The sequence below is a fragment of the Schistocerca nitens genome, chromosome 5, assembly GCF_023898315.1.
Source record: "Schistocerca nitens isolate TAMUIC-IGC-003100 chromosome 5, iqSchNite1.1, whole genome shotgun sequence".
NCBI classification, from domain to species: domain Eukaryota; kingdom Metazoa; phylum Arthropoda; class Insecta; order Orthoptera; family Acrididae; genus Schistocerca; species Schistocerca nitens.
The window spans coordinates 395,746,366-395,769,410 of NC_064618.1; the positions used below are offsets into that span (position 1 = coordinate 395,746,366).

The 23,045-nt window shown below is 44.4% G+C and overlaps 1 protein-coding gene across 1 annotated transcript in view; it reads left to right on the forward strand.

Moving 5' to 3' along the window:
• Positions 1-791: 791 nt before the first annotated feature.
• LOC126259606 (multiple epidermal growth factor-like domains protein 10) overlaps positions 792-23,045 on the forward strand; it is a 151,919-nt gene continuing 129,665 nt past the window's right edge. The window contains exons 1-2 of the mRNA XM_049956517.1: positions 792-946; positions 14,788-14,910. Coding sequence (XP_049812474.1) covers positions 874-946; positions 14,788-14,910 — 196 coding nt within the window. The 5' untranslated portion in view covers positions 792-873. The remainder of the gene's footprint in view (positions 947-14,787; positions 14,911-23,045) is intronic.

The following is a 23,045-nucleotide window of genomic DNA, read 5'->3' on the forward strand; positions in this document are numbered from 1 at the left end:
GCGAAGAAGGGAATATATGGAAAACACTGTCAAGAAGAAGGGACGGGGTGATAGGACATATGTTAGAAAGAAAAGATATCAGGCAGTAACCTCCATGGTACCAGAGGGCGCAGTAAAGGGTAAAAACTGTAGAGGAAGAGATAGATTCGAATACATCCAGCTAATAGTTGAGGCCGTCGCTTTCAATTGCTTCTCTGAGATGAATAGGTTGGCACCGGAGAAAAATCGTGGAGGGCCGCATCAGTTCAGTCAGAAAACTGACACAAAGGTTGCATCTGCCATGTTTAGCTGCTATACGATAATTACAGCCCGCACTGGACCTCTGTGAGTAGCTGCACTTTAATTACAGCCACCCACTAATTTATTATGCCTTTTTTTGTGTATCCTACTTCATCTGTAAATAAAATACGTCACCAAAACAAACGGCCCATATCCCAACAATTATTGGTTTTCGCATGCACTACTATCGGAATTTTTCTCCTGTTTTGACCAGTACTACCACCCGCAGGAATATGTGAGACCCTTTTTTAATAAACCATGTTTTAATTTAGCCGCCCAACCGCGTCATAATAAAAGTTCCACTGGACCCGGTGAGGCCGCCCTATTTACGCCTGAGCTCCGAAGTAATGTTTTCATTGACCGTGACGCAAACACATTTTCGGGTACTACTTTAGAAACGACAGCCTCCGCTTGTGCAGCTGACAGCTCACCACCTGCTCGTATCTCTCTTCCGAACTCTATCAGAGAGGTTGCAGGTGTGCGCAGAGCCGGTGGAGGCCGTTATCGGCCGTCTTTTATCAGGAGACACCGGTCAGCACTGCCGGCTGAGGCGTTCCTCCGCAGTCTCACTCGCTCGCCACGCCGCGCCGCGCCATGGCCCACCTCCCGTCGCTGTTCCTCGCCGTCGGCGTCGTCGCAGTCGGCATCGGCTTTCAGCTGGCCCAAGGCGAGTACCCCGCTTTCCCCCCAGTCAGGCGTATCCTTCGGCAAGTGTCTGTACACGTAAGGGACACATTGTCTGATAGTCGTTAAAGATGTAAATAATGTTTGCTACATCAGGTTAGAAGTATAACAATTACCAGCGATCTGGCCTGGCTTCGTACAGGAAGCACTAACAAGGAGAACACGGCAAATGCCATAACTCAATTTCCCAGAAACTTCGCTCAGTGGAAGAGGGGTCAAAAATTAACGAACAAGAGTCTCAGAATATCCGTAGATACTCGGCAGTTTCTGACGAAACTACGATCAGCGTTTTCGACGCAGTTTAGATGCCTTTTATGAGGTGGTAACGTCAACTGAAGTGTTGCATCAGTGGATAGCGCCACGGCTTCACAATTTTGCACCCATGTTGCCGGTGGTTTTCCAAATTTCAAGCATTAGCATAATATTGCCAACATCTAATAACCTCACAGCCTTACTACGTGCCTTGTATATTAAAAGTACTGGTACCGCTTACATAATGCACATATTTATGTCTTTATGTCTGTTTGTATGTCTGCCGGCCGGGGTGGCCGAGCAGTTCTAGGCGCTACAGTCTGGAACCGTGCGACCGCTACGGTCGCAGTTTCGAATCCTGCCTCGGGCATGGATGTGTGTGATGCCCTTAGGTTAGTTAGGTTTAAGTAGTTCTAAGTTCTAGGGGACTGACGACTTCAGATGTGAAGTCCCATAGTGCTCAGAGCAATTTGAACCATTTTTTCTTTTGTGTGTGTGTGTGTGTGTGTGTGTGTGTGTGTGTGTGAGCAGTTGACGCGGTTTACAAAAATTCGCAAATAGAAAAGTAAATATAGGTGGATGAATTAGAAAAACAATCCTTTTGACTTAAATAGTTGTGGTTTCTTTCTTTCTGCGTTAGGTTATAAGTGTAACACTTGCAAGCGACCTGCACTGGCTTTGCACGGGTAGCACTAACGAGGAGAACACAAATGCCATAACCCGGTTTCCCAGAAACTTAAGAAGAGGGGTCAAAATAAGCGAACACGTGCTTCGGATTATCTGTAGATACTCTACCGTTTCTGAGAAAACGACGGTCAAATTTTTGATGCACTTTAGATGTCTCTTATGGGCCGCCAAGTTCAACTGACGCGATGACACATTGTACAGCGTCGCGGCTTCACAATTTTGCGCCCAGTGTTCAAACCCGATTATTGTTTTTTTTCATTTATTTACTCATATGTTTCTTATCAAGTAAGGGGATACGAGAATGTTATGATAATTGTTGGATCACAACTGGGTTTCCTAAGAAGTGTCATAAGTTTATTATATAAAGTGTGTGTGTATGGTCCATTGCTGTCTGTTCGCTTCGATATCTAATTCTGGAATGATGTGTTTCCTTTGCTGATTCCGTTAATAGGACAGAAACAGCTGAGCAGGTCAGAATGGACTGCAGGCTACACGAATAAACGGGTATACTTGCTGGCAGATCGAAAGACGTTTCACCACATCAAGTAAGCAACACCACGAATATTATTAACAGGTCACACAACATGAATTTCAGTGAAAACAATTTCAAATTTTTTTCGTACATTTATTCTTTTACGGATAAGTATAGTAATCTTCTACGGACATCGGTAGCTAAATGAAAAAAATAAGGAAAATAAAAAATAAAAATTTTTAAAAAATCAGGTTTAGAATGCAGGGCGCAAAAGGGTGAAGCTGTGATGCTAGCAACTATGCCGCCACTTTGGCTGAATGAGAAGCGTGCTAAAAGGCATATCAAGTACCTCGAAAATTTCTAACGACATTTTCTCAGAAACGAACGCGTATCTACGGATAAGCCTAGACATTCGCTTATTTTGGCCCCTCTACTCACAAGCGGACCGTACGAAAATCCCCTCACCGAGTTGATTCATATTGACATGATGTGTAGGACACGACTACGACTTTAGTATATGTCAACAGAAGCACGCAACTCTCAACCGTTTTCGAGAAAATTTAGTTCGAAAATTGTATAAGCGTTTGTATATTTTGTATGATCGATACTACTCTAAAAGTCCGCATCCGAGGGTGTTAAGCGCGGACCGTGCAACGAATATCTCTGCCTACACTCATTTGTTATTTTCCCCCGTAATTATTACGACTGTGCAAACCGTCACACTGAATCTCTCATTTATTATTTTCATAATTTTTATCCTGAAAAAAGGGAAAATATTTTCGTAATGAGATTGGGAAAAAGTGGATACATAAGACTTTCAATCAAATCAGAATTTAGCCATTTTATTTAATTTATCTACACGACTGGCCATTAAAATTACTACACCAAGAAGAAATGCAGATGATAAACGAGTATTCATTGGACAACTATATTATACTAAAAGTGACATGTGATTACATCATCACGCAATTTCGGTGCATAGATCCTGAGAAATCAGTACCCAGAACAACCACCTCTGGCTCTAATAACGGCCTTGAGCCGCATGGGCATTGAGTCAAACAGAGCTTGGATGGCGTGTACAGGTACAGCTGCCCATACAGCTTCAACACGATACCACAGTTCATCAAGAGTAGTGACTGGCGTATTGTGACGAGCCACTTGCTCGGCCACCATTGACCAAACGTTTTCAATTGGTGAGAGATCTCAGGGATCGAATGAAGGGTAGAGCCACGGCTCGTAACACATCTGAAATGTAACGTCCACTGTTCAAAGTGCCATCAATGCGAACAAGAGGTGACCGAGACGTTTAACCAATGGCACCCCATACCATCACGCCGGGTGATACGCCAGTATGGCGATGACGAATACACGCTTCCAAATGTGCGTTCACCGCGATGTCACCAAACACGGATGCGACCATCATGATGCTGTAAACAGAACCTGGAATCATCCGAAAAAATGACGATTTGTCGTCGTTGAGTACACCATCGCAGGCGCTTCTGTCTGTGATGCAGCGTCAAAGGTAACCGCAGGCATGGTCTCCGAGCTGATAGTGCATACTGCTGCAAACTACGTCGAACTGTTCGTGCAGATGATCGTTGTCTTGCAAACGACCCCATCTTTTGACTCAGGGATCGATCCGTAACATCCATGAGGATAAGATGCCTGTCATCTCGACTGCTAGTGATACGAGGCCGTTGGGATCCAGCACGGCGTTCCGTATTACCCTCTTGAACCCACCGATTCCATATTCTGCTAACAGTCATTGGATCTCGACCAATGCGAGCAGCAATGTTGCGATACGATGAACCAAAATTTCTATAGGCTACAATCCGACCTTTATCAATGTCGGAAACGTGATGGTACGCATTTCTCCTCCTTACACGAGGCATCACAACAACGTTTCACCGGGCAAAGGCGGTCAACTGCTGTTTGTGTATGAGAAATCGGTTCGAAACTTTCCTCATGTCAGCACGTTGTAGATATCGCCACCGGCATCAACCTTGTGTGACTGCTCTGAAAAGCTAATCATTTGCATATCACAGCATCTTCTTCCTGTCGGTTAAATTTCGCGTCTGTAGCACGTCATCTTCGTGGTGTAGCAATTTTAATGGCCAGTAAAGTACATTTGTGGCAACTATAATGTGTAATCTATGGAGCACTGTACGAATCAGGATGATAATGATCTTGGAAACGTGGGAAACAATAATTACTGCGACGTACAGCGCTTGTATCGAACATTGAATCTTTGCATGTCCATGGTTTTATCCAGTGTGTCAACTGCGAAACAAACTTAGGTTATCTACGCAAGCGGTTCTCAGTCATCACACAATTTCGCAGCGTACCACGCATATCTGTCATTATAGTTACGTACAGAAAAAAAGAGAAGAAGGGGAGAGAGAGAGAGAGAGAGAGACACTATCGGAAGCGAGATTCGATCCACAGACCTCGCGCTTACGAAACTAAGCGCTTACTCGCTTGGCTGCAGAATCCTTGTTTAGTAGCTATCATGTGAAGTACGTAGGAACGTGTAAAATATTCAAACTCGATTTTTATCGAAAGCAGTTCAGAGTAACGTTCTGCTATTTACATACACTCCTGGAAATGGAAAAAAGAACACATTGACACCGATGTGTCAGACCCACCATACTTGCTCCGGACACTCCGAGAGGGCTGTACAAGCAATGATCACACGCACGGCACAGCGGACACACCAGGAACCGCGGTGTTGGCCGTCGAATGGCGCTAGCTGCGCAGCATTTGTGCACCGCCGCCGTCAGTGTCAGCCAGTTTGCCGTGGCATACGGAGCTCCATCGCAGTCTTTAACACTGGTAGCATGCCGCGACAGCGTGGACGTGAACCGAATGTGCAGTTGACGGACTTTGAGCGAGGGCGTATAGTGGGCATGTGGGAGGCCGGGTGGACGTATCGCCCAATTGCTCAACACGTGGAGCGTGAGGTCTTCACAGTACATCGATGTTGTCGCCAGTGGTCGGCGGAAGGTGCACGTGCCCGTCGACCTGGGACCGGACCGCAGCGACGCACGGATGCACGCCAAGACCGTAGGATCCTACGCAGTGCCGTAGGGGACCGCACCGCCACTTCCCAGCAAATTAGGGACACTGTTGCTCCTGGGGTATCGGCGAGGACCATTCGCAACCGTCTCCATGAAGCTGGGCTACGGTCCCGCACACCGTTAGGCCGTCTTCCGCTCACGCCCCAACATCGTGCAGCCCGCCTCCAGTGGTGTCGCGACAGGCGTGAATGGAGGGACGAATGGAGACGTGTCGTCTTCAACGATGAGAGTCGCTTCTGCCTTGGTGCCAATGATGGTCGTATGCGTGTTTGGCGCCGTGCAGGTGAGCGCCACAATCAGGACTGCATACGACCGAGGCACACAGGGCCAACACCCGGCATCATGGTGTGGGGAGCGATCTCCTACACTGGCCGTACACCACTGGTGATCGTCGAGGGGACACTGAATAGTGCACGGTACATCCAAACCGTCATCGAACCCATCGTTCTACCATTCCTAGACCGGCAAGGGAACCTGCTGTTCCAACAGGACAATGCACGTCCGCATGTATCCCGCGCCACCCAACGTGCTCTAGAAGGTGTAAGTCAACTACCCTGGCCAGCAAGATCTCCGGATCTGTCCCCCATTGAGCATGTTTGGGACTGGATGAAGCGTCGTCTCACGTGGTCTGCACGTCCAGCACGAACGCTGGTCCAACTGAGGCGCCAGGTGGAAATGGCATGGCAAGCCGTTCCACAGGACTACATCCAGCATCTCTACGATCGTCTCCATGGGAGAATAGCAGCCTGCATTGCTGCGAAAGGTGGATATAACTGTACTAGTGCCGACATTGTGCATGCTCTGTTGCCTGTGTCTATGTGCCTGTGGTTCTGTCAGTGTGATCATGTGATGTATCTGACCCCAGGAATGTGTCAATAAAGTTTCCCCTTCCTGGGACAATGAATTCACGGTGTTCTTATTTCAATTTCCAGGAGTGTACGTTGAAGTTCTAGTCATGCCCTACGCAGCCTGTCAATATGAATCAAATCGGTGAGGGAAGTTCGTAGGGCCCCTAGAGATCGAAGTTCCTGGGAAATCTGGCACTTTCCGTGTTCTCCTCGAAGTATATACCGCCGGACAACTCGTCTGGCATAGCGGTAATTTCGTCTGCGGGCCAGTGCATAGAATCATGACTAAAATTTGGAGAACAGCGTTTGGTTAATTTTTTATTTATTTATTTATTGTTCCGTGGGACCAAATTAAGGAGAAGACTCCATGGTCATGGAACGAGTCAATACATGGAATTATAACACGATAGTAGAAACAGATAACATGAAATATAAAAAACATATTCAGGCGATAAGTCGTTAGTTTAAATGTAACACTGGAATTTGCTTAATTTTTAGCTCTTCCAGGAGCTCCTCGACAGAATAGAAGGAGTGAGCCATGAGGAAGCTCTTCAGTTTAGACTTAAAAGAGTTTGGGCTACTGCTAAGATTTTTGAGTTCTTGTGGTAGCTTATTGAAAATGGATGCAGCAGAATACTGCACTCCTTTCTGCACAAGAGTCAAGGAAGTGTATTCCACATGCAGATTTGATTTCTGCCTAGTATTAACTGAATGAAAGCTGCTAACTCTTGGGAATAGGCTAATATTGCTAACAACAAACGACATTAAAGAAAATATATACTGTGAGGGCAATGTCAGGATTCCCAGACTATTGAATAGGGGTTCGACACGAGGTTCTCGAACTTACACCACATATAGCTCGAACAGCCCGTTTTTGAGCCAAAAATACCATTTTTGAATCAGAAGAATTACCCCAAAAAGTAATACCATACGACATAAGTGTATGAAAATATGCGAAGTAGACTACTTTTCGTGTCGAAGTGTCACTTATTTCAGATACTGTTCTAATGGTAAATAAAGCAGCATTTAGTTTCTGAACAAGATCCTGGACATGGGCTTTCCACAACAGCTTACTATCTATCCAAACGCCTAGGAACTTGAACTGTTCCGTCTCGCTTATAATATGCCCATTCTGTCTGATCAAAATATCGGTTCTTGTTGAATTGTGAGTTAGAAACTGTAAAAACTGAGTCTTACTGTGATTTAGCATTAAATTATTTTCCACAAGCCACGAACTTATTTCATGAACTACATTATTTGATACTGTTTCAATATTACACACAAGATCCTTCACTACCAAGCTGATGTCATCAGCAAACAGAAATATTTTTGATTCACCTTTAATACTAGAAGGCATATCATTTATATAAATAAGAGACAGCAGTGGCCCCAGCACCGACCCTTGGGGGACGCCCCACTTAACAGTGCCCCATTGGCACTGAACATCACTACCACTACCACTCGTCATTTCCATATAATTTAAATGGTTTAAGCAGCGCACACCAGAGGCATAATTGTTACGTATTCCATAATTAACTGGCTTTTGGAGTTAAATCTCTTGGCAATGGTGGCTGCTGCGAGCTACTGTGCGGGCCAATCCACCCGACCGCAGTGCCATTCCGGCGCAAGCTTTGGCCACTTGCCAGCTGCCGGCCTCCAGCAGCAGAAGGCACGAGCTACTTTTTATGTGTGACCTTTTCATACATTTTCCTTCACAGCTTTTAAACATTGATTCTATACCAAAAAATCTGTTCTTATCAGTTTAATATCTGGTATGTCCTGTGTCGTTGGTTGTTTAGGACTCTGCAGATGGATTGCTTCAGCAAGACAATGTCCACCAGCAAGTGGAGGGGAATGTACATGCCTTCTTCGAAGTAGTATAGGTACGACTGTTTACACTCCTGGAAATTGAAATAAGAACACCGTGAATTCATTGTCCCAGGAAGGGGAAACTTTATTGACACATTCCTGGGGTCATATACATCACATGATCACACTGACAGAACCACAGGCACATAGACACAGGCAACAGAGCATGCACAATGTCGGCACTAGTACAGTGTATATCCACCTTTCGCAGCAATGCAGGCTGCTATTCTCCCATGGAGACGATCGTAGAGATGCTGGATGTAGTCCTGTGGAACGGCTTGCCATGCCATTTCCACCTGGCGCCTCAGTTGGACCAGCGTTCGTGGTGGACGTGCAGACCGCGTGAGACGACGCTTCATCCAGTCCCAAACATGCTCAATGGGGGACAGATCCGGAGATCTTGCTGGCCAGGGTAGTTGACTTACACCTTCTAGAGCACGTTGGGTGGCACGGGATACATGCGGACGTGCATTGTCCTGTTGGAACAGCAAGTTCCCTTGCCGGTCTAGGAATGGTAGAACGATGGGTTCGATGACGGTTTGGATGTACCGTGCACTATTCAGTGTCCCCTCGACGATCACCAGTGGTGTACGGCCAGTGTAGGAGATCGCTCCCCACACCATGATGCCGGGTGTTGGCCCTGTGTGCCTCGGTCGTATGCAGTCCTGATTGTGGCGCTCACCTGCACGGCGCCAAACACGCATACGACCATCATTGGCACCAAGGCAGAAGCGACTCTCATCGCTGAAGACGACACGTCTCCATTCGTCCCTCCATTCACGCCTGTCGCGACACCACTGGAGGCGGGCTGCACGATGTTGGGGCGTGAGCGGAAGACGGCCTAACGGTGTGCGGGACCGTAGCCCAGCTTCATGGAGACGGTTGCGAATGGTCCTCACCGATACCCCAGGAGCAACAGTGTCCCTAATTTGCTGGGAAGTGGCGGTGCGGTCCCCTACGGCACTGCGTAGGATCCTACGGTCTTGGCGTGCATCCGTGCGTCGCTGCGGTCCGGTCCCAGGTCGACGGGCACGTGCACCTTCCGCCGACCACTGGCGACAACATCGATGTACTGTGGAGACCTCACGCCCCACGTGTTGAGCAATTCGGCAGTACGTCCACCCGGCCTCCCGCATGCCCACTATACGCCCTCGCTCAAAGTCCGTCCACTGCACATACGGTTCACGTCCACGCTGTCGCGGCATGCTACCAGTGTTAAAGACTGCGATGGAGCTCCGTATGCCACGGCAAACTGGCTGACACTGACGGCGGCGGTGCACAAATGCTGCGCAGCTAGCGCCATTCGACGGCCAACACCACGGTTCCTGGTGTGTCCGCTGTGCCGTGCGTGTGATCATTGCTTGTACAGCCCTCTCGCAGTGTCCGGAGCAAGTATGGTGGGTCTGACACACCGGTGTCAATGTGTTCTTTTTTCCATTTCCAGGAGTGTATATGGTCTGTACGTTCACCGACATGTCGACCATCTAACATGTCATATATAACTTATTCAACAACATCATCCAGCAACTACCCAAAGAGAACTTTGTGAGTCCGCGTACAAACTGCAGTGGTGGAGATTCGCCAGGAATATATCAAGACGAATTTGCTTCCGTGTCACAATGTTAACAGTCGATCAAAGACGTAGCTGCTTCGAATTATGCCAAATGCTCAGTCAAAGACAAAGTACAGTTCGGTAGTCCTCATCCTTTTTGTCTTTTGATGTGCCAAAAACGTCCCTTTAAGTCGTACGTATCATTCTTGATGTTGCAGTTTTCCCTAACATCTAGCAATATTTACAGAAAATGAAAACAAAACTACCTGAAAATAAACCTTTTCTTTCATTTCTTTATTGCCCCATCAGTTCTACTGGGTTGTAACAAACTTCAGTCACACAATTGTGTGAGTGTGGCGTAACACCTGCAACCTGGAAGGTAACCATGCCTTATACTGAGTGAAAAGAAGCCTGCAGTTATGAACCTGGTACGGGGAGGTGTCTTTGAAAGTCTCTTCGGGTTTGCTGCCGGATCCTAAAATCAACTTGACTCGATATTTCGGCGATCCAGCTCGTCGCCATCTTCAGGAGAATGCTGCTTCTGCTGATGAGTCCCGCTGAGAACTAACGCCAGGCTGCAAATCGACGTGCTGTATAGGGCACGGTTCAGTACACGGCTCATGCGGCACCCATCACGGATGCTGCTCTCCAAGACCGGGAGGTGGCGCCGCCCTTAGTGGAACACTACTGGCAGCGATATATCGCACTCAGGGCCGCACCGAAGAACGTTCAATTTTCAACTACTTTTGGAAATGCTACATTAAAATAGTGAAGAAAGATGCTCTGAAAATTCATGTACATGCTATCAACATTGTTCTGAGTGGCGATGCTTTCCCAGTTTCCCTTCGCCAGTAAGAGATTAAAAATTCTAATGCTATCTTCAGGAAAGGTTCTTCTTTCGACTACTTTTTCGGAACTGCTACTACTTGTTGGCATTTCTATATACAGCAGCCGTGCCTCATGACCTCTGAATCTACAAATGCTCTAAAATTGGGTTTCTCCAGTCTTCTAAGATAAATGGTAGGGTCGATTTTGCGACTCGTTTTCCTACATTTCCAGGAACCCAAAACGATCTTCAAGGTCAGCTTCTACCTTTTCCCCATTCTTCTATAAGCAATTCGTCTCATGATATCCATACCTATCAGAACCTGTCTTGATGTGGCTTCGTAAACTTCCCTGGCGTAGCAATTTAGCAATTGATGATATTCACGTCGGGTCTCCAGCCGGAACATAACGTCATCTTGACACAATATTTCGCCATCCACTTGGCCGTCATATTCAGGTCAGTAAGCCGTCGCACTAACTCGCCGGAACTGAAATCAAACACTCCGCGGCAGGTGCTTTATACAACGCCTGTAGGTCCACCGCGCGTGAGCAAATATAACTGCTCTCTAGTACAAGGCACACCAACACACCGGTGGTGAAACTCGCGGAAACAATAAATCGATGTCAAACACTACTGACAGCTTTTGATGACCGAAACAAAGGCCGTTGTTTTTTAATGTCAAAGAAAACAGGGTTACAACTCTTACTTAAAGGATGCCCCATGATCCCTTTTGTAATATTGTCAGACAGCCGGATTTCAATAGCTTCATTCACTACACAGTCCCAACAACGCGACCCAAGGACAACCATTTGTGTCTCATAGTACAACATTTTATATTCTTCAGTAAGACAATGTTCCGCAACCGCAAATTTTTCTGGCCTGAAAAACGCGTACGAATTGTTTGTCCAATATAGGCTTTTCTGCAATGGCAGGGAGTTTTGTAAACACCGGGCTCCCTCAAACCCAAATCATCCCTCACTGAGCCCAGCAAAGCTCTAGTCTTAGTTGGTGGACGGAACACACTTTTAATATCAAACCTCTTTAAAATTCTTCCTATTTTTTAAGATATGCTTCTTGCGAAAGGTAGAAATGCCCGCGAAGGTCCAGTCTGTAAAGCACGACGAATCTGACTGTCGGCATAACCATTCTGCTTGAACAGAGCTTTTAAAAGATCCAGTTCTTGTGTCAAACTACCTGCATCTGAGATGGCATAAGCTCATTTTACCAATGTACGTAGGACCTCATGGCGTTGGTACTATGGACGATAACTTGGTGCGTGAAGATATCTGTCCATATTCGTGGGCTTACAATAAACACTGCGTCCTAATGTCCCATCATCCCTCCTGTAGACCAAGACATCTAAAAACGGAAGTTTTCAATCCTTTTTAGCTTCCATCGTGTACTTAATATGGCGATGCAGGAAATTAAAAAATCTAAGAAACGACCCAGAACATTTCTCTCACGTGGCCATACCACAAACGCGTAGTCAACGTATCTCCAAAAACAAGTTGGTGTTAAGAACGCCGTCTTCGGTGCCGTGTTCTCAAAATGTTCCAGAAGCAAATTGGCTACTATAGTGTACTCGCCATAGTCACACAGTCAGTTTGTTCAAAGTTTTATATCAAATAAAAAATATGTCGACAAAGCTTAGTTGTTTCTTCGTCCGATTTTTCACCAATTAACAGCAAAGAATCTTCAACAGGAACTGTGTTAAAAAGAAACACAACATAAAAACTAGCGAGCAAATCCGTAGGACTGAGACAAGAAGTCTTCAAACGCTGAATAAAATCCAGAGAATTAGAAAAATTATGTTCGCATTTTCCGACATGGGGGCTGAGAATGGATGCTAAATACTTGGTCAAGTTATAAGACGGATCGCCCAAATTGGTGGAACCCCTTGCTTGTGTACCTTAGACAAACTAAGACTACAGCTCTGCTAGGCTCAGTGAAGGATGATTCGGGTTTGAGGAACCACGATATCTACAAAATTCCCTGCCATTGCGGAAAAGCGGACAAGCGATTCGTAAGGTCCAGGATCGATGTGTGGAGCACCATCGCAGAAAAATTTGCGATTGCGGAGCATTGTCTTACTGAAGAACATAAAATGTACGATGAGACACAAGTGGTTGCCCTGCGTCGCGGTATTGGGACTGTGCACTGAAAGAAGCCACTGAAATCCGGCTATCTGACAATATTATAAACAGAGATAAAGGGTATCCTTTAAGTAACAGTTGGAACCCTGTTATGTTTGACATTAAAAAACAACGGTCTTTGTTTCAACCATCAAAAGCTTTCAGTAGTGTCTGATATCAATTTATCGTTTCCGCAAGTTTTCACCACCGGTGTGCTGGTGTGCCTCGCTCTCGGGGACAGTTATGTTTGCGCACGCGCGGTGGACCTACAGGCGGTGTATAAAGAGTCGCTGCGGCGTGTTTGATTTCAGTTCCGGCGAGTTTGTGCGACGGCTTACTGGCATGAAGATGGCGGCCAGATGGACCGCCGAAATTTTGTGTCAAGATGTTATGTTCCGGTTGGCGACCCGACATGAATATCAGCACCTGTCGTTTTTTAAATTGCAATTATTATATTATCACGAAGTTTTAGGGTATTTCATGTATATTACACACAAGGCGGAGTATTTCGACGTGGCTGGTTCTCCCAAGGCCTTGAATGAATCTAATGTAAGAGCCTTGTTTCGACTCGGTCCTTTCAGTGCTCTGTGAAATAATTCTCGCAGTATCAGTCTCCCAGCCCATCTTCACGTATTCCTCTTCTATTTCTAGAATATTGTCTTCATTTTTCTTGCATAATACTTCTGTATATTCATGCTTTTCTCTTCTTTGCTTGGTACTGACATGCCGTCGATCTCTTGATGTTTATACGGCTTGTTATCTCTTCTCTAAAGGTCTCATTTACGTATAGGCAACATCCATTTGTCATATGTGCTTCTACAGCCTTGTATTTGTTCTCTAGCTACATCTTCCCAGCCATTTTGCAGTTTCTTTCAGTCATTTTTGAGAAGTTGGTTCAAATGGCTCTGAGCACTATGGGACTCAACTTCTAAGGTCATTAGTCCCCTAGAACTTAGAACTAGTTAAACCTAACTAACCTAGGGACATCACACACATCCATGCCCGAGGCAGGATTCGAACCTGCGACCGTAGCGGTCTCGCGGTTCCAGACTGCAGCGCCTAGAACCGCAAGGCCACTTCGGCCGGCTTTTGAGAAGTCTTTAATCCATTTTCCCAGCTTTATTTTTTGCATTTTTATGTTCTTTCTTTCGTTATTTTAACTCAGTATCTCGTACGTTGTTGAGAAGTATCTACTGGGCCGTGATTAAATTATGTATTGTGCAAAATACTGCCAGGATGCTACCGCCTTCATGCCTTTCCCCAGTCCTATTACTATTTTTTTTACTTTCTTTTGCAACTATCGAATTCAGTCTCCCATGAAACATTTTTGTTTTCTTCAACTATCTAAATAACTTCTTTAATCTCAACATAGAGTGCTTCAATCTCTTCATCACCGGAGCTAACTGACATACGACTTTTACGATTACCGTTATTGATGGTTTCATATTTGTTTCGGCTCCGTGGAGGCGTTCACCATGCTGTTCATAGGAGCTTAACCGCATTCCTATTTTCTTATTAACCGTCAGACCTATTTCTGCATTATAACGGTTCTATTGTATATTTATAATCCTATACTCATCTGATGTGAAGTCCTTTCCTTCCGACCACCACACTTCATTACTTCCCACTATATCTATCAACGTATCCACCTCTAGAATATTTTACCCAGGAGGATGCTGACATAAGCCATACAGTAGAGATGCATGTACTACGGAAAAATTAAAGCTGTAGTTTTCTGTTGCTTCCAGTCATTCACAGTACTACATAGCAAGGCTAATGTTACAAGACTAAATCACTCAATCACACGCTGTTGCCTCTCTTCAGGAACCACGAGTCTGCCTCGCCTCTGCACAGCTGCCCCTCTGTTGTGGTTGCAACGGTGGTGTCGTCGTACGCATCGTTGAGACATGCAAACTAGTATAACCAGAATTATACACAATAAATAAAAGCCAATACCGCACTGTCTGGAAAGGGCCTGGTATTGACCAGTACGACTTCTGTAATTATAAGCTACTACGGGTATAGTGAATAGCAGTTCAGAGCCTTCTGTCTCTTTGGTAATGTAGAAGCAGATATCCAATGGCTAAACACCTGGCTTTATGTTTTCAGGAGCGGCCACGTGCGAAGAAGACAGTGACTGCTCGGCGCTGAAAAACTCCATCTGCTATGAGGGCCAGTGCACCTGTCCATCCCAGTTCTTCCCCAACTACGACTACACGCTCTGTCTACCTCGTGAGTATATACTGTACACGCCGATTTGTCTGCTGTTTGTGGAGGTGGGAATATCTGCTACGCTACGGGTCACTGGCAACAATTAACGTTTTGTATTTGAGAAGTTAAAATGGTACTTTTTCTGTACTGCTGCTATGCGGTTAGTGGTCATAACAGCTTCTGTAGTAATGCAGAATGCATTAACGATACGTTATCCTCTATAACACAACATACGAATCACAGACCCTTGGGGATCTGTGTGTTCCTGGCAGACTACAAAGAAAGTGGAAGTTGTATAGTGAGCTTTAAAAGAAAATGTTATTTAATGTTGATGTGTACTGTATACGTTCATCTCGCCACATTGTGCTCACCGATTCGTCGCTCTCTCCAACATGATAACGGACGCTGACATGTAGAGGATGCCATTCAGACAGAGACCTGTAAGTAAAGCTGCCATCTGTATGAAAACGGATATGGAAACCTCAGTGCCTTACGAAGAGTATGACGCTATTGAAGTTGGTGCGTACTCGCTTTTCTCTGATCTTCAAACTCACTCACACAACCAGTTACAGGGGGACCTACAAGTTACTAGGACTCAGAACCATGAGAGACCTCTGCATTTTCCACATACACCAGTGAAAGAAGCAATAAGCGAAAGAAAAAACCTAGGAACGAATGGGGATTGAATGCTGAGCTGCGTCTTTGGATTTATAGTCTGATCCTTACACACTGAATCCAATGAACAACGTAAATAAATAAAATATGTTTATCTTAAAAATTTACATAATATGCGGGAAGCGACGCAATAATATACTCTGATGGGAAACTGAGCTAGGTAAACCTACCTAGTAACGTGTAGCAGTCGCTTTCGTCCTGTAACCAGACAGATACACACAATGGGACACTATGATCCTACAACGTTCACCAACCAACGTCGTTCGCCACTGAGAGAAGATGGCAAACATATCAAGAGCTTATCCAATCCCATGACAATGATTCTTCACATCAGAATGCCATAACGTATAGCAAATAACTAGGCGGGTTTATGGTAAGATTATAATCAGACATTAATTCAGTCTAAATCACTACAGCCTTGCACCCGAGAAAGTTTATAGTGACCATAGATAAGCGAAGCAGTTCAGCATCTGTGACAGGATGCAATCAAGGAAATGTGACAAGAAAGTCCAGTTGTCAACATGACGTACGAGGCCGTAGCACGGATAACATGAGGAAATGTTTCAGAGTCTATGAGGCATGGCGAACCCGGCTCCGTAGCTGAGATCTTGTTCTTCTTCCGACGAGGACCGATTTCGTTTTAGTCCCGCTCGATATCATGGGGTTTGCCATTGCTCAAATTTTGCATCACGCTGGTGATGCTAATAATATATCTTCTTTTCATTGATGCATGTTGGCCCTCTTGGAACCTGTGCCCTCCAGCCTTCTTAGTTCTGAATGAGAGAATGGACACGGTGGCCAAGCCTCGGGGTGCAACCATTGTCCACTTTGTCCCCGACCCCTCCTTTTACTATGTATAAAATAAGAGATAAAATGCGTGCCCGAAAAAGTCAGTAACGCGCTCTTGGGCGGTTCTGTTCTACTCGTAAGTAATCCGATTCGAATCCTGGTGGAGGACGAAATTTTGCCCGGTAGTATTTGGCAATGGGAGAAGAGGTGGTGACGTGAACTTCCCCAGTCACCAGTCTTTTCACAAAGGTCTTGGATTAAATTCCAACTATGGAACCAATTTAATCACCGTGTTGTCAGTTTTATTCCTCTAACGCCCCATGCATATAAATTACATTAAATTCCAGTTTCGGCCTTAGGCCATTTTAAAATGTGTGATAATGATAATGTTTGCGATGATCCATTGATACTGTGGACCAGTACATGAAGAACTTAAATAGTGAACTTCGCCACAGTGTCTCGTAAGCTGAGAACATATGACACTGTTGATGTTAATCCATCCGTCGGAGAGGAACCTTAAGCTTGGCGGCCCCATTGGAGTTATTGGAGAGCAGTAAGCTACCTAACAGCACCGGTTTTCACCTTCTCCCTTCTCTCATCATCAACAACACAAACAAACTGTACAACAATCCATACGAGGCAACTCTCACATAACCGCAAAGAATAGTTCCAGTGTGCACGGAGGAAGAACAGCTTCCGACGGGCGTCTGGACACACTTTGTGGGGCATTCCAGCCAACAATGCCAGACGACATTTGCGTTTTCATTGCTGACAAATTCCCATGCCCGCACAGTATAGCGAAACGACGAATTAGGCAGGGTCCAGCGGAACGGGGCGTCCAGTGACAGCGGCAGTAAAGAAGACGGCGGCATAGAGTAGCTGGCGATGATCTGCTTGAGGCTGCCGCCTGAAGATAAATGTCTTCCTCCTGTTACAATGCTACCTTCGTATTTACGAGGTGGCCGACTTGCGTGAACTGCATTCACTTTGCCTAGCTACCGCCGATTGTGGCTGAGCCGCTAAATCTGCGATGACCATGGTGCCTGCAGTCAATGTGTTTTTATCCATAAATGCCAAAGATGGGGGCGAGGCATGAGTCTTACACCATATTGGAGCCTACCAACGGCTTAGCAGTCCAGGCGATCGTTTGATACACCATGACCGCCTATGCGTCGAATTACGGCACCCAAGATAATCTCTGTGGATGAGGCGTGCAGAGAACAGTGATATTCGTCTGGAACAGCGGCTTCTGTAGATGACAGTAAGGTTCAAATGACTCTGAGCACTATGGGACTTGACATCTGAAGTAATCAGTCCCCTAGAACTTAGAACTACTTAAACCTAACAAATCCTAAGGACATCACACACATCCATGCCCAAGGCAGGATTCGAACTTGCGACCGTGGCAGTCGCGCGGTTCCGGACTGAAGCGCCTAGAACCGCTCGGCCACCGCGGCCGGCTGTCAGTAAGGAACTGGTCCTCGATGACTGTTACAATCCGCCATAGTCGAGGGCGATCACTGTCATCAACACATTACTGACTAAGACACGTGAATGCGGTGTCTTTGTACCCGAACTGACATTCACACTACAGAAAGTGGAAGACGCAGTGTCTGCGCAACTTCGGTGACGGAGTTTTTCTTACATAAAGGCACCAACATGTGGTCGCTATGATATGCAATGACTCCGTACGATTTACTGTCACTCTGAGATTCATAATAAAGTCATAATCTGTCACGTAACACGCGAATTGTTTATTTGATGCCTATGTTTTGTAAGATAACCTTCTGCAGTATCATAGTGATAGTTTTCCTCCCTCAGTGGAGCCTAAATTTCATGCCATCGTTTCGACTCCGAAGCAAACGACAAAATCAATACAGGATGCCAGCAGATTTCATGTGACATCACATACACAAAACCGTAGATCGTGGAATTCTTGGATGCTTCCTGTATTCGTTACGGTGACCCACTGATGGTCGGTTACGTCGATCACGGCACCATTAGATCTACAAAGTATAAGACCTGTAGTAAAGTGAAAACCTGCCGAAATACTAATGGACTCAAATATTGCTTTAGCTCTTACGCACATTTTGAAGCTGTCAGAAAAACGGTTCGTTATGGGCTGTTACAAGGAGAGGAGGATGTAGGTGAAAATGAGATGAAAGGTAGGATACTGCGAGACAGACTAGTGAAAAACCTAAGTGGGAAAAAGGCCCAAAGAGTAGACGACATTCCCACAGAATTATTGAAATCCTTAGCAGACCTAGCGGTGATAAACCCATTCCACGTCGTATGCAAGATGTATGACACAATGGTGATACCGTTAGATTTCAAGAAGAACGTAATTATTCCAATTTCAAAGAAAGTAGGCGCTGACAGATTTGAACACTACGGAATCACTCTAATAAGACATGATTCCGAATATTGATACGAATTAAGGGTCAACGGAAGCGTCATTTTTTGTTCGTCATTTTGGGATCGTGGTGTGTTGTTTTTTTACTGTTATATTTAGCTTGTCCCCTCCCTAAAACCCCCAATTTCCCTCGGTTGTCCCATTAGTTTGATTGTATTTTTGGAGGGAAATGTTATTGTCTTATTTGTACGTATTTTCGTGTGTTCTGCCATGTGTATGTAGTGACAATATAGGCGCCACATTGGAGACGCTTAGAATAGCCATTTTCGCCATATTGATGACCTCATGAGTCAAAGCAGACGGGTGGAATCAGACACTTCCGTAATCCCCGAATTACAGGGAATGGCAAAACTATTAAAGACGACCTTGAACGAGATCCGTTTTAGGTTCCGGAGAAATGTATGAACGCACGAAGCAATTCGGATCTAACGGCTAATCTTAGAGGGTAGATTGAAGAGAAGGAAATCTCCATTTATAGCATTTATAGATTTAGAGAAAGCTTTTGACAATGCTGATTGGGCTAGACTCCGAAATTTTGTAGGTAATAGGGATTAAATACATGAAGCGAAATATTACCTACTGTTTGTACAGAAACCATGCTGTAGTTATAACAGTCGAAAGACGTGAAGGGGAAGCAGTGGTTGAGAAGCCAGCGAGTGAGGTTTGTAGACTCTCCCTGATGTCATTCAATCTGTACACTGTGTAAGCAGTAAGGGAATGCAAGGTGAAATTTAGAAGTTGGATTAAAGGTCACTGACACGAAACAGAATCTTTAACGTTTGCCTATGAGATTGTAATTCTGTGAGAGACAGCAAACCACCTGAAAGAACAGTTGAACGGAACGGATAATGTCCTGAAGAGAGATTATAAGATGAATACCAGCGAAAATAATACGAGGGTAATGGAGTGAGGTTGATTAAAATCATGCGATGGTGAGGGACTTAGATGACAGTAAAAGTAGTAGACGACTTTGGTATTTGGACAGAAGAATAACTGGCAGAGGCCGAAACAGGATGTAAAACACAGTTTTTGTGATAGCAAGAGAATCGTTTCTGAAAAGTTCGGGAGCTGCACCGCTATTTTTAAAGATTACATTCACATTTTTTGTGCGTTACATCTGCTTCGCCTAATCACTATCATTCGGTCACGATGTGTTCATCTTCTTCTTCGGTGAAAACTGCCACATTCGCAGTTCAGATATATAAGCTACAGTTGCAGACATCTCTATTAATAACTACAGCACAGTCTGATAAAATTGTAGGGATGTTTTTTTTCTGCAATGTCACCACAGAGTATTTTATAACACCTTTATAACGTTATCTAGTTTATTTTCAGTGCTGAGTGTAAAATTAAGTACAATATTTTTAAAATATATTATTACAGAACGATCTGTGTAAAGAAAACTGTTCTCAGAGATTTGTTTTGCGCAATTTTGATCGCAATTTACCATTATTTAAATCCAGAAGAAAGTGTTTTACTTCCAAACTTAACGAAAGTAACCACATCAGAGTTCGGCAACTAACACCAAAAGACCGCATAACATGAAAACTCCCGTAAATAAATCCGTAAATAATCAACCCTCCGTTACTCGCGCAAAAATTCCTGACATCGTCACTCGCTTGGATGACAGGTGTCATCCACAAAGCAAGAGGTCTATTTATAAACTTTGAACGGTCTTTATGACAGATTTTATGATGTTTTTTATTAAATCTAAATATAATAAGTTAATATTTGAACACAGTATAATATATTCTAACGTTTGAAACAATTCGACAATTCGAAGAACAATATCTTCAGCTGAATTACTGGCATTGCATTGTCCCTCTGGTTGCTTACCGACGCACGGTTCTAAACTCAAAGTGTATGCTGTTTTTATATCAACCAAAGCAAACACTTTCAATCCATACTTTGCTCGTTTGCTAGGAATATACGAGTATTGCCTGAAATGGGCAGTTTCCTCTAAATGCCAAAAGCTGTTCGTCGACAGTAAGATATTCACTAGGTGAAAAATATTTTTGGCAATTGTTCGTGAATAGTTAAAGTACCGGTACCTCTCTGATAGCAGCCAACTCGTCAATCTCTCTCTGTGAACACCTCTGTCATGGATATTATCAAACATCAGACGTCTCAACAGAACCATGAATCGGTTTTCACTTATGCATAACTAACACGATTCAAGTCTGTTACCCTTTGAGGTATCCCACAATTTCGACATATTCTTCCTAGTACATCTCAAACCTATGAAACCTCTGATCTCTGTCGCATCTGTTTCTTTAGCGTCCCTTTCCCTAGCGAAGTTACCACGAACTTAATTGATGTATATATTAGTGCATGTTGCGATAATCCTTCTTACGTTTCCATCTAAGAACAAATTCAGGATTTCTATTTCTGTCTTTTTTATACGAGCTTGATTTTTTGGTCCAGGCGAATGTGTAATAATATTACAAGATATGCTTCTAACTTTTGTAGGATATTTATTTTTCCTCCGTTTAGTTATTCCATATTTCCCTAAAAAAATGCACCCTCTTGAGTTACTTCTTCCTGTGATACATATTAACCATTTTCTGACACTTCTTGTTCTGTTCCTCAATCATGACCGCTTTTGTGAACACAGTCCTCAGTCTTTCAGTCAGCGCTATCACTGTGGGCATCTTCATCACTCAGCTCATTGAGCCATTCCAGCCATACATTAGGATTTCTACTAAACTCTGTCCGAGGTTATTTTGCCTTTGACATCTCCTCCATAATCTAAAAATAAAGATAATACTAGGTAACACGGAAGGTAACTGCAATCAGTTTCAGTACGTCTAAATTTGCGCACATAAAAGAGTGATTGAATCTAGGAAAGCAATAAAGTAATACGGACTTCGTTTCAGATTGTGGCAGCAGAGCTCGCACGGATGAAAACTGTCCTCCAGACTATAATAATGTTTCATAAACAATGTATATTTCGTAACTGAAAACCAACAATGATTGGAGCTAACAGCCGGAGAGTTAACAGAAAGGTACTGAAAATGGCGCGAACTCAATCCAGCGCTGTCAGACAAAACTGAGCGGGAAAGTCATGTGGATGACGAGTGTCATCCGCGCGAGCAACGGAGGGTTAATGACATGGCTATAATTTTGTTCACTTCTAACTGAATAACTCGCATTTGGAAATGATAATGCCCTAATACGACGTCTTAAAGAATGTAAATACTGTTTACGTAGTTGACAACTATCAAAATCAAAAATCCCGCCGTTAGCGTGCTTTGCACTAATAGCGAGCGAGCAGCTTTGCTATGATTGTTCGGGGCGGGAAAGTAACGGCGGACGCCACAATTCACGCGGTATAGCACGTACCACAACAAACACGTACATGCGCCCAATAAAAACTCTGCACACGTTTATGAAAACACAGGCTCAAAAAGAACAAGTAGAAACACATGCAATAATAGCTACAATAAAATAAAGGACAAAGATATGCGCAGAAAATTACAATAACTACTGTTAATGGTAGGTCAGCAATGTCGAAACACGTAATACACTTCACTGAAGTTACATCTATTTCTAAAGAAAGCTTGTGAGAAGAAAAGTTTGTCACAAAAGAAGAAGAAGCTACATTTAACACTATTCGAAATTCTTTGTGTCTTTTCAGGGAGTGAGCGCTTGGCGTTGCAGCTTTTCTTTTTGTAGACGATGTGTCCTGACGTCAGCGACAGCTCGTTGGTACTGGCAGCATAATTATTGTGGCTCCATTATGAAATGTCAGGGATACACCCTCTTGATTGGTACAGGCCCTACCGTTCAATGTTATTATCCTCCTTTACGTTTCTGTGGTCAAAGGATGGTCCACGTACCGCGGTAATCGTTGTGACAGATCCAATTTCGTATCTGATGTTTCTAGCGTTCCGTACACAGTTTTAAAACAGCATAATATTCAATTCCACCCGCTGATCGCTATACTACAGTCTGTATATTTTTAGCAATCACGATAGCGAATTTACAGTTCTGGCGAAAACAATGCCACACGTCACAATCAGTCTGCAAATCTCCACAGTGACATTCAACGTGTCAATGCTTGCGGCAACTCATTAAGTTGCACATGAGGTAATAAGTTCAAGGTACCTACATTAGTTCGTGCAGTTCGGTTTTCTGCAAAGAGTTCAGTTCTCACAGGACAAGTGACAGTAGATTCGCACAAGCATTATCACTGCTGTTTATAGTACTCAACGAAACTCACAGCACTCACACAATCTAACGTTTTGGTCCACAGCGTCCACCCTGAAGTTTAGTTTAA